At 36.9% G+C, this 13,311-nt stretch overlaps 1 protein-coding gene across 4 annotated transcripts in view; it reads left to right on the top strand.

Annotated features, from left to right (window-relative positions):
- Nucleotides 1-13,311, top strand: part of LOC115219759 (calpain-5-like) — a 124,346-nt gene that overhangs the window by 74,308 nt on the left and 36,727 nt on the right. For all 4 annotated transcript variants that reach the window (XR_003882364.2, XM_036509455.1, XM_036509456.1 and 1 more), the window contains 2 exons: nucleotides 5,625-5,818; nucleotides 7,928-8,008. Coding sequence is in view for 3 of the 4 variants with exons in the window: in XM_036509455.1 (XP_036365348.1) it covers nucleotides 5,625-5,818; nucleotides 7,928-8,008 (275 nt within the window). In the remaining variant the exon portion in view is untranslated. The remainder of the gene's footprint in view (nucleotides 1-5,624; nucleotides 5,819-7,927; nucleotides 8,009-13,311) is intronic.

The raw sequence follows: 13,311 nt of genomic DNA, 5'->3' as shown, positions 1-13,311 counted from the left end.
ATTACAATCCCTACTTTTATTTTCAAACTGAAAATGAAACAGAATTTAAAAACATTAGTGAAATCTTTAAAAAGTTTTTTAATTAACCACCATCATTAATCCTAAAATTTCAGCTTTTTTGGAAATTTCTTTTAATCATAGTTTTAAAATATGGACAGTCTAAATCTGCAATTTGCTTCTGTTTATAATTTCAAAATTATTTTCAAATGGAAAGGTGTATGATTGAAAGGAGGTTTAGCTTTTGTTTCTAGAGCATCCCACAACCATCAGGTACCTGCCTCGTTTCTTTGTTACTCTGACATGTATTGATGTTTTTCAGTATTTTTTTCCCCATAAACACATTTTATGGAAAGATGATGCCCATTACTGGGATTTCAGTAATACTGAAAAACAATTTTGTAATTTAAATTTTTAATCTCCATCTTGTATCAACTGAGTCCATGTGTGTGTGTGTGTGTGTGTGTGTGTGTGTAAGAAAAAACATTTACTAACAGAAAACTAACTATTGAAATAAATTGTCTTTTACATATTTTTGTATATCATTGTCACCCTAATGAAATTCCTTACAAGCATGCATACTCACACTGACAAACACACACACTGCATGAGCAATGTACTTTTATAGGAAGAGAGAGAGAGAGAGAGAGAGAGAGAGGTAAATATATAGAGGTGAAAAGTTTGTAATGAGAAATGTGACAAATGAAAGAAATAGACATCTTTTCTGTTGCTGTCACAGATTTTGAAATTTTAAAATTAAGTCAAAACTTTCAAATTTGGTATATTGATGTACTTTTACATGTTGATTCCGAGTTTGTGATTCATTTATTTCAGAAAAATTTTAGAAGAATGTTACAGAGGCTTAAAGATCGATCATTTGTACCCAATGAGAAAACAGAAGTTGTGCATAATGGGTCTAAACAAGAAGTTTTAAACAAAATGAAGTAATCCATGAGAGATAATACAAATACAAATTGAGAGAGAAAGAGTGATAAAAAGTGTAGTAAATAATAGAGAGAGAGATTAATGGTAATAGAAAGAAAACAGGAGAGTTGTGATCTAAAAGTTGAGTTAGTTCTTGTAGCAACTTCTAGTTTTTTATTATTATTTACGGATGACATTGTCTTTGGGATACAGATTTCAAAAATGAAATTTGTTTTTCTTGAGGATTCACCATATCTAAGCCATTTTGAGCTAAACACTCATACACTCACATTTACACACACACATAGGTGCAGGTGTAGCTGTGTGGTAAGAACCTTGCTTCTCAACCACATGCTTCCAGGTTCAAGCCCACTGTATGACACTTTGGGCAAGTGTCTTCTAATACAGTCTCAAGCCAACCAAAGCATTGTGAATGGATTTGGTAGCTGGAAACTAAAAGAGGCTCATCATATATATATATATATATATATATACCACACATACATGTGTGTGTGTGTGTGCCTTTGTCTATTCACCCCACCAACCGCTTGACAAATGGTGTTAGCATGTTTGGGTCCCTGTAACTTGGTGGTTCAGCAATGGACACTGATGAAAGAAGTACTAGGCTTTAAAAAAAATTCTTGTTGATAACTTCGACTGAAGAACCCTTCAAGTCAGTGCTCCAGCATGACCTCAGTAAAATGACTGAAACAAGTGAAACTAAAAAAAAAGGCATTTTTTTAAATGGGAATATAATTCTAATCTTATCATGAACTTACAAAACTAACTTTACCAAAGAATACCTGTATATATTGCTAAATCTTTCCTGATACCATATTACCTTCATTGTATATCTCTTTTATTCAGTGACATTACTCAGTCAGTGTACTAATGAATTTTTTAAAATTCTCTCCTATACCATCTCTATGTCTTCCATTTAAATATAAAAGTTGGAAACAATTTTTGTTTTGTTTTTTTACGTAAAAACCATTTAAATATCAACGGCTATACAGAGTTACTTCCCTTCAATAGAATTATTCATTCTTAATCTCTTTACAAAACTTTTTTTTTTTGTAAATGAATTTCTGGTTTTATTTCATTCGAACCTGTTACAGTACAGATTTTTTTGTCACATTTTATATATATAGTACTTCTACTTTTTATTCCAATGATCTTAGCATCTGACTAGACTGAAAAATTATTACATCAAGTTAGTATTTTCAGAAATGAATAATGCAGAAGAATAACTTATATTTCTTCATATCTAAAAACACCAACTCACTTGAAGCTTCAATGTTTGTTATAAATGTGTGTGTGTGTGCAATTTGATGTACACTATTAATGAGCTACTAATAATTTCTTGTCATTAAGGCACATGTTTAGACAGGTTTTATAATGTGCCTGATCACATGTCTCAACGACAAGAAAGTTTTAATAGCTCTTATTTTAATACAGTGTACATTTAGTGTTATTTATCTCTCACTGAGTAGAGTACATATTTGTTGATCAATATCTTAAATGGAACCAAATTTTCTCCCCTCCATACACATGCAAGCATGTATATGTCTCCTACACTGTTCACTTTCCAGACTGCATATGCTTTATACGCACTTTTGACAAGTTGTGGTGCACCTGAGCCCACTATATACAATCATTTCATTATTATAAAAACTACATGATCTTACAGGAAGTTGTATATACTGTAGTAAAGACAGATGAAAGAGAGTTGCTGCTAGCTGGGAGATAGTTGTTTCTAAGCATATCCATCTTTTGTCTTCTGTTGCAATGTAAAACAAGCGTGCTTATAGGCACCAAAAGTGAATACAAGGGTCTCTGTTATGGTAACTATCCCAGTGTCTTGGGTCCTAACACAACATCCATTTTTAAGTGGGGATTAGTATTACCTGTTGGTATTAAGAATACTTCTGTTGTTAATAATGTATCTTTTAAATTCATTTATGGGAAACGTTTTGAATATGCAAATAAAGCTCCTACTCCATTATACTGGCCACAGTCTAATGATGCCAAGTGGTGAACCAGTTTTTGGGGGTTGCATCAAGCTGTGTTGATATAATGCAGGATGAGTATGATAATGATAATAACAATCCTTGGATGGAATCTATGGACATTTAGTGCATTGCTATGGGCATTTCCTCAAGTCTTTTAAGATCACAGTCCATATTCCTGGGATGATTACAGTGTAGTCCATAGTATCCATGGGCATAGGGTAGATCATCTTCTTCAGACAGTGTAACATTAATGGCTGTTTACCAGAGAGATGTTTATCTCTTTTGAACTGTGTGAAGGTTGGTTGAGTTTGTGAGTTAGTTGTGTCATAACTCAACCAACCATCACACAGTTCAAAAGAGATAAACATCTCTCTGGTAAACAGCCATTAATGTTACATTGCCTGAAGAAATGCATCTATGAAGATGATTTGCTTGATGCCTAGGGATACTATGGACTACACTGTAATCATCCCAGGAATATGGACCGTGATCTTAAGAGACATGATTTGTGGAAACGTGTGTAGTAATGCATTAAATGTTTATAAATTTAATGCATTATCAGGGATTATTGTTATTATTATTACTATATATATATGTAGGTGTGTGTGTGTGCATGCTTGTGATTTATGATGGGCTGCCTCTGGCAGCTCCTCTATGCTATTGACCTTGTTCTAATAATCAAATCACTTCCAGAACTAGAGACGAAATTTTGGATGTAGAAGTAAGGTCCTAGAATCGAAAGGCTTTAGAGTTAATCTAGCAAAATCATAAGTCTTAGTAAGTAGAAAAGTAGACAAACCACTAATTCCTCCAAGTAGATGGCCCAAAAAGTGTAGGTAGAAACTCCATATGGTGTACCTGGTGTAAGCTATGGAAACATAAGAGGTGCAGCAATATCAGAAGAAGGTTAAGAGGGAATTTGGTCTTTGTGTGTGTGGAAGGTGCACAGATACAATTAACACTAGACACTTACAGAAAATAGACTCCATCAAATGCCAGGTGGGTAAGCTAGAAGCAGTTGATAGCTTCCGTTATCTAGGTGACCAAGTCAGTAGTGGAGGTGGATGCTCTGAGAGCATAGCTGCGAGAATAAGACTAGGCTGGGCAAACATCAGAGAGCTCCTACCTCTGCTGGTAACAAAGAGCTTCTCTCTGATTTTTAAAAATCAGATTGTACGATACCTGTGTGTAGCAGCCATGCTACACAACAGTGAAACATGGGCTGTGGCTGCCAAGGACATGCATAGGATTGAAAGAAATGAAGCTAGCATGCTTCACTAGATATGCAATGCCAATGTGCATGTACGACAGAATGTAGGAGTCTTGAGAGAAGCATCTTGGGCATAATAGGCATCAGATGTGGTGTGCAAGAGAGACAACTGTGTGGGTCATGTGATGAGGAAAGGTGTGTAAAGAAGTGCTAACAGTGGAGAGAAGCTGTGGAAGAGGGAGACCCAAGAAGACATGGGATGAGGTGGTGAAGCATGATCTTTATGGAGGCAATGACTAGTGACCGTGTCCTAAATAAAAGAAGACATAAAAAAATCATTAACTTTAGCCTGATGACCTTGCACACTCACACACACACGTATACATACATATAAAAATATTATGCACCTGAGATTGTTTTGTTAATATATTGTTTATATATATATATAAATTAAATTAGAGATAAAACCACTATTAGGCAACTTAAACAGTGATAGACATAAACCAAAACATAAAAAATAAAAAATAAATATAATTAATATAATATTGGCATCTTGGGCGAGTGTCTTCTGCTATAGCCCTGGGCCGACCAATGCCTTGTGAGTGGATTTGGTAGACGGAAACTGAAAGAAGCCTGTCGTATATATGTATGTATATATATATATATGTGTGTGTGTGTGTGTGTGTTTGTGTGTCTGTGTTTGTCCCCCTAGCATTGCTTGACAACCGATGCTGGTGTGTCTACGTCCCCGCCACTTAGCGGTTCGGCAAAAGAGACCGATAGAATAAGTACTGGGCTTACAAAGAATAAGTTCCGGGGTCGATTTGATCGACTAAAGGCGGTGCTCCAGCATGGCCGCAGTCAAATGACTGAAACAAGTAAAAGAGAGTAAAAGAATAAAGAGTAAGAGTATATAATATACATATAAAATATAAAATATAAAATTTAAATTATTAGAATTTAAAATTTTAAAATTTTTATATTTTTAAATTTTTAATTTTTTTTAACTAACCAAAAAGTACAAGAAAGTTAAATATAATATAATAGGTAAAAACACTACGTATGATTCATGGCTATAATTAAATTCGAATTACAATTAAGTTTAAATTCAATTGAAAATTCAATATAAAAATTATTCAACTTAGATTTGTTAAAAGAAGAAATAATGTTACCTACATTATTAGTGGTAGAATAACCTACTCCAAAATTATTACTAGAGAAAATTTTTTTATATTTACGATTATCATGAATGAATTGTTCAATAACATCTAAAATCTCTTTAGTAATGTTAGTTTTAACTTGAGCCCTTTAAAGAACAATTAACGAAATTTTATTCTTACTCTTATTCTTATTATAATAATAATTATTATTATTACTATCATTATAGATATATGTTTATATATGCATGAGTATGTATGACTATTAATGACTTTATGTCTGTGTATAGCCATGCCTATAACTATGATTTCTCATATTATTTTCAGGCAGTGACGCAAAGAGAAAGGGAGGCTCAAAATGAAGAAGGTCTTGTGAAAGGACATGCCTATAGCATCACTGCTGTTAAAAAATTGATAATTGGCACATCTCTTTTAGCTTATTTTAAACGTGAAAAAGTCTACATGGTTCGATGTCGAAATCCTTGGGGTGGAGTTGAATGGAAAGGTGCATGGAGCGATGGGTAAGTTCTTTTAAGAATGGTTTACACACATGCATGCACATGAACAATAGTTCTTAGTAATGTACAGAGTAGTATATTAATAATAATAATAACTTCTTTTAATATATTAATAAAAAGAAATATTAGTTAGAAGTAATTAAAGTATTCTTTCTTTCTGTATTTAAACAGATAGAAAAGGTCTCTGAATTTTCTTAAGGAAATGAAATGAAATCCTATTACCTTGTCTGTTTTTGTTGTTGTTGCTATTTTCAAGTGCTGGGGAGTCAATCTTTGTCTCTACTTAACAAAAGAGTAATTACATCATCATCATCATTGTTTAGCATCCATTTTCCGTGCTAGCACGGGTTGGATGATTTGACCGGGGTCTGAGAAGCTTCACCAGGCTCCAGTCTAATCTGGTAGTGTTTCTACAGCTGGATGCCCTTCTTAACGCCAACTACTCCATGAGTGTAGTGGGTGCTTTTTACGTGCCATCGGCACAGGTGTCAGGGGAGGTTGGCAGCGGCCACAATCGGTTGGTATTTTTTACATGCCACTGGCACAGAAGCCAGTCAAGATGGCGCTGGCATCTGCCACGTTCGGATGATACTTTTTACATGCCGCTGGCACAGGTATCATAACTACAATTTCCATTTGATATCTATTTTGATGTTGATGTACTTGACTCAATAGGTGTCCTCAAGCACAGCAGGTCACCCTATGATCCAAGGTAAGCACAGCAGGTCGTTCTGCAATCCAAGGTACTTTGGATGGGCTGGGGCTTCTATGTGAAACTGGTGCAGGAAACAGCCATGAACTCACATTATTTGTCGGGTCTTTGCAGTCACACATTACATTCTTTTATAACTGGATGAGATGTTAATTGTCATTGATAGGTCATACAATATATAGAAAACTACTAAAATTTTGTGCACAAATCAAATAAAGGCAAGCCAGCCATCAAGAGGTTAGGAATCACTACACAGGTAGGGTTAGGGCACCTCCGCACTCTGTCCACATTCTGCTCTGATCCTTCAAATTTTCCCACGTGCATCTTTGAAGATCTCCATATCCCATGGGAAGTGGTTCATTCATTGTGTAAGGATTTTAGGGTGGGTGGGGGTGTATTTAGACTGTTTTTAACCCTTCTACCTTCATTCTTCTTCATTTAACCATTCCATCAGATCCTTCTTACTAATTCAGACAACTGTAATGTTCCGATTTTCTCAGGTGATGGGTTTTTTTTCCTTTCTCGAGAGATTTTTTTGTCTCTTGTGTTCTGTCTGATCTCATTCTATTTTTTTGCTTTTGTCACTTCTTCCATTGTTTATTGTCCTGATGGTTTCCTGCTTTTCTTTATGTTCTATCTCCTGCAAAACAACAGGAAGGAACTGCTCTCTCTAGCTTATAGACAACTTTATATTTTGCGCATTTTGCCTGCCTCTGGCACTGGTGTCACAGAGACAGGCAATGTGATTTGTCTTTGCTGGTACTCTGGCTCTCCATTCTTAGTATTGTAACCATTCTGTGAGAACAATGACTGTAGCAGCAATCATGTTCCCCATCTTAGGAGCCTGCTGTTGTTTGCTGCCTTTTTTTCCCCCCACTTCTTTTCTTCTAGGTAGAAGACTATCAGGTGTCCTTTAGCACCACATCTATAGTAAGTAAGACTTCTATCTTGCACTACCACTTTGATTGGCATCCTCTCTGCTTCTGCACATAATTTCATCATTTTCTTCTGTGCGTGTGTGTGAATATCCAGTGTCACTTCCTCTCTTGTTAAAACCTCAACACCAAATTGGACAGGTTGTAGATAGAAAAAAAATTCATGAAATATAACATCTAAAAGATAAATCTTTTGTGTCTTCAGTACTGAGATATACATTTAAATGTTTTGAAGTCCCTTTTTTAAAGATTATTTAAAAACAACCAAAATTCATGCACTAAAATTTCGTAATGACTCAGTTTCCCTAGAGCTATCACAAGAGATATCCATAACAACAAAACACAATAATAATGATGATGTTTCTGCTGTCACCACCAACAGTGAAGACTACAATGGTGTCGACAATAATGAAAATAGCATTTTTTTTTTCAAATATGTTATAATTTATTACTTCTTATTTTTAGGTCACCTGAATGGCAAAATGTCAGTGAAAGTACAAAGAAAGAACTTGGATTAACTTTGGATCACAATGATGGAGAATTCTGGTAGGTATTGAGTGCAATAAGTAAGGTGTCACCATGGTCACAACCACCACCACCACCACCACCATATGATATAACTACTATTATTACTGTTATCACTATTATCATATGTTTACACCTTTTAATTGAATTGATAGTAAACTCTAGAATTAACAAAAAGTTTAGAAGTCAGTACATTTGAAACATTATACTGAACGCAAGCAAGGAGTTTCAAAATTTCTTTTGATATCCTCCCATTTAAAAAGGTATTGCTTACTTACCACTTTGTTATACATTTGACAGATATGATGTGCTTGAGAGTCTAAGGAAATAAAAGATGAATTAAAAAGATAATGCTTATTCATATCATCATCATTATCATTTAATGTGCATTGGTCCATGCTGGCAAGGGTTGGACGGTTTGGTAAGCTGAAGGGCTGCACCAGACTCCAGTCTGATTTGGCATGGTTTCTATGACTGGATGACCTTCCTAACCTCAACCATTCCAAAAGTGTAATGGGTGCTTTTACATGATGCTTGTTGCATGACACTGGTATCAGCCATGACTGTGATTTCACTTGGCTTGATGGGTCTTCTTCTCAAGAAGAGCATATTGCCAATGCTTTCAATCATTTCTCATTGCCTCCCAGTTACATGACACTGGCATTGGCCTTGATTATGTTTTCACTTGGCTTCACAGGTTTTCTCAAGCATAGCATATTGCCCAAAGGTTACGGTCACTAGTCATTGCCTCTCTGACCATGCTTCATCACCTTGTCCCATGTCTTCTTGAGTCTACCTCTTCCACAGTTAGAGGTCGGCACTTCTTTACACTGGTTCTGTCTACTGTTCAGCATCACATGACCATGCCAGTGCAGTCGTCTCTCTTGCACACTGCATCTGATGCCTCTTATACCTAACTTTTCTCTCAAGACCCCCACACTCTGTCGTACATGCACACTGACATTACACATCCAGGGAAGCATACTGACTTCATTTCTTTCAACTTACACATGTTCCCGATGGCCTCAACCCATGTTTCACTGCTGTGTGTAGCATAGCTGTTTGCACACAGTCTGCCTTTCACTCTGAGGGAGAAGCCCTTTGTTACCAACCGAGGAGGGAGCTCTCTGAAGTTTGCCCAGCCTATTCTTATTCTTGCAGCTACACTCTTGAAGCATCCACTGACATTGTCACCTAGATAATGGAAGCTATCTACCACCTCTAGCTTGATCCCCTGCCAGTTGATGGAGTCTATTTTTCTGTAAGTGTTTAGTATTAATTGCATCTGTGCACCATCCACACACAAACACTAGTTTCCCTGTTAATCTTCCTCTGTTATTGCTGCACTTCTTACGTGCTCATAGCTTGCACCGGGTGCATCTTACGGAATTTCTACTTATGACCTTTCTACAAATTGAGCAGGACCATCTACCTGAAGGGATTTGTGATTTGTCTGCTTTCCTACTTACTAAGATTTTGGTTTTTGCTAAGTTAACTCTAAGATCCTTTGATTCTAGACCTTGCTCCACACCTGAAATTTCTTCCGTAGTTCTAGTCGTAATTCAGCTATAAAAACTAGGTCATCAGCATAGAGAAGCTACCAGGGGTAGCCTGCCTTAAATTCCTGTTATGGGCAAGACGGTGTTGAGGACTGACCTTTGGTGAACCCTTACTTGTACCCTGAATTCATTGCAGTACATGACTTGTACAGCTCTTACCAACCTCTTGCCTATACCTAGTTTCTGCACTGACCACCAGATAAGGGATTGGGGAACCCTGTCAAAGGCTTTCTCTATGTCAACGAAAGCCAGGTACAGAGGTTTATCTTTGGAGAGGTACTTCTGCAGCTGCCTTACCAGAAACATAGCATCAGTGGTACTTCTCCCTGGCACAAACCAAACTGCATCTCATCTGGACTGACGTATTGATTAAATGATTGTTATTTGCAATTTTGATAAATGTCTGTCCCTGTCCCTTATTCATTGTCGGACAGTTGGACAGCCTTACATCATCATCATCATCGTTTAGCATCCGCTTTCCATGCTAGCATGGGTTGGACGGGTCAACTGGGGTCTGTGAAGCTGGAAGGCTTCGTCGAAATTTGTTCCAAAATGAAATGAAGGTTGGAGTCATTTGGAGACAGTTTTAGGCAAAGTGTTCAGAAGGGCATTCCTTCTTGTGCACCTATTATTGAGGTAGTTTCACTGCAATTATTCTAGAGGCTGACACATCCTACATGTAGTACACGTTCACTTTATGAAAAATTGTCCTTTTCATTTGCAGCGTGGAAGGTGTTTAAGAAACACACAAAACCGTTAGATTCACTTCAACATTTAAATTTAATTTGTCAAAATATTTTCGTCGCTTTGAGACTATGTTCACTGATAAAGCTTCTTAAATGGCTTATAAATACCTTCCACACTGCAATTGTTTTCGTTCCAGCACATGGTCTCAGATCAAGTCACCCACTATGCAAGTACATCTCCGTATGTCCTTTTCATTCTTTTTCTTTTTAGTTAATGTCATCTATCATTCTCCATATTCGATAAACAAATGTTTCAATTGAGCAGATGGTAATTAATTGCATTAAAACACAAGTGTCATGTGAAGGAATTTTCGAAAATAAAGATCTATGAAGAAACTCGTCTGTTTGCTGTCCAACCACCACCAAGGCTCAGTCCAAGTTATTTACCAATAAAGAATATTTACATTTCTTTACACTTCACTCACTTCAGTGATCTATCTATTTGTATATCTATTAATATATCCCTCTATTTGCATAATTTTTGATATATTAGTAGACTCATCTGTCTATCTGTCAGGGTCTGTTTGTTCCTCTGTCTGTCTGTTTATCCGTTTCTCTGTCTGTCTGTCTGTCCATCTTTCTAAGTAACTATCATGTCTATTAGGGTGTTTGGAAAGTAATTGCATTTTTTTTTTACCATTATGAAATAGGAATCAACCAATCACGTTAGAACCAAGGTTGAATGAGCAGCAATTGTATAGAAATTTTATAGCATCGTTTTTCATTCTTTTTTTTGTTGTTCTTTCTTTTTCCCTATCTTCTCTCTTTCTTTCCATATATATATATATATATATATATATATATCCGTTTGAATTGTAACTTCTCTTGATGATGACATAAGCGTACCACATGGAAAAGGTAGATGGTAGTAGGCACAATAATATTATAATAATTCCTTAAGGTGTATGTAATTGCATGTGTGTCTGTGTGTGTGTGTTTGGTTAGTTATCTACATATATAAAACTGAGAATGTGTGTCTGTCTGTCTGTGTGTTTCCCTAAAACTTGAGAACTACACAACCAATTTCATTCAAATTTTACACATGCCTTACTTAGGGTCTGGGGAGTGTCATCGGCAAAAAAATGTTTAACTTCTTGCTTAGGTCGAGCCCACAGCAATATCATATCTTTTCCACTATTTCAGTATTATATATATATATATATATTATATATATATATATATATATACATGTATATATATGTACATTTATATTTTTGTTGTGCAAGATTTTTTATGTGAAGTCGTGTGTTGAAACAGATATTATTATATTTTGGAATGGTCATTTTGCCAGTTTAGCCACTAAGAGACAGAGACAGAATAAGACAGAGGCCCAACAACTTGGGATTAAACCTGCATGTGGCCTACATAAGCTCATTCAGCGCACGAGGAACGGAGAGGTGGTATGCCTTCCTACAGATAAGTCCGGCAGGATGTCAATAGACAGCTTACCGAACTACATCCAGGCAATGCAACCTCATATCTCCAATACAAAAATAACAACTTTACAGGCACATGAGGAGAGAGAAAAGGTCCTCAATGCCCACATGATGTGGACAATTGTTCTGGGACCCCAGAAACGTACAGCAAATAATTTCCAAGCCTGGAACAATGATATCCTGGCACTGTATGGACTTCGCAAAGACCATAAAGTAACCACTGACCCTATAGCATGACCACCAACAAGACCAGTCTGTGGAGCGAATATCGCTAGCAATTACAGGATCTCCTACTTCCTCTCAATGATCATACGCCCTATAATCCGGATGTCACCTGGTGTTTGTGATAGCACAGAAGATCTCCTCAGTAGGATCAATGACTGTAACAACACTTGTGACCTGACAGGATGTATGGTGGGTAGCATGGATGTGGTATCCCTATACCCATCGATCGACGTAGATTTTGCGGTGGAGAAGTGCGTGGAGATGATCAACGAGAGCCAGGTGGAGTTCCGTAATGTCAACACAGAGGAACTGGGCCTCCTACTTAGACTGACATGTAACAATGAATACCTAGATAAACATAATCTTAGTAGTTTCTGCCCCAGTAGATGTTTAAGAGGTAGACCACCCACAATTACTTCTATGGCTAGGAAGACCCATATAGAAAGATGGCGTGGATGGACCAGAGCCATACGGAGCCCCGCAAATGTCCATCAGGTAAAGAAAATGATCGCACATGCACTAGGAACTAGTATAAGAGTTACCCTAAAAGGCCACACGTTTAAGTTTAACAATAAAATATAAGCCCAGGACGAGGGGGCAGCCATCGGCGTTAGTATCGCTGGGGATGTGGCCAACCTTTTCATGGTATGGTGGGACAGAAGGCTTAAAGAACGCCTAACACAGAACTCCATACTCGTAAACATGTACTCTCTCTATGTTGATGATATCAACATAGTGGTAAAGGCACCCCCACAAGAGAGTACTGTTGATATAGTAATAGAAACTAATACTATGGAGAGCATCCAGCAAATAGTTAACTCCATCCACCAGAGTATAAAGGTCACAATAGACTACCCCACTAAACACCCCAACCATAGACTACCAGTACTAGACACTGAACTCTGGCTAGAAATTGTGAAAAATAAAACCCAAATCCTTCATTCATACTATGCCAAACCTATGGCCTCAAAATACTTGATCCACCGGGACTCAGCCATTGCGGACAATGCCAAATTCAATATTTTGATGGCAGACCTCGTCAGAATAATGAGAAATGTGTCACGCATGTGCGAGCCTACAGAGTTAAAGAGACACATACAATATTTCATTCACCGCATGCAGTTCTCAGGTTACAGCCATAAAGAAAGGATCAGAGTATACAAAGGAGCCATGAAGAAATTTGATAATATATTATGTAATGATAGGAATGGTATTTGCCCGCTCTATAGGAACAAGTCATGGAACACTATAGAAAGGACAAAAAAGAAAATAGGGAAGGCCAACTCTTGGTATGATAGCTATAAATACCAGAGTGTCATGTTCGTTGACACCACCCCTGGAGGTGAACTGGTGTACCA

This window comes from Octopus sinensis, linkage group LG15 (genome assembly GCF_006345805.1).
Source record: "Octopus sinensis linkage group LG15, ASM634580v1, whole genome shotgun sequence".
In the NCBI taxonomy this organism is placed as follows: Eukaryota; Metazoa; Mollusca; class Cephalopoda; order Octopoda; family Octopodidae; genus Octopus; species Octopus sinensis.
This window is presented reverse-complemented; position numbering and strand designations above follow the sequence as displayed.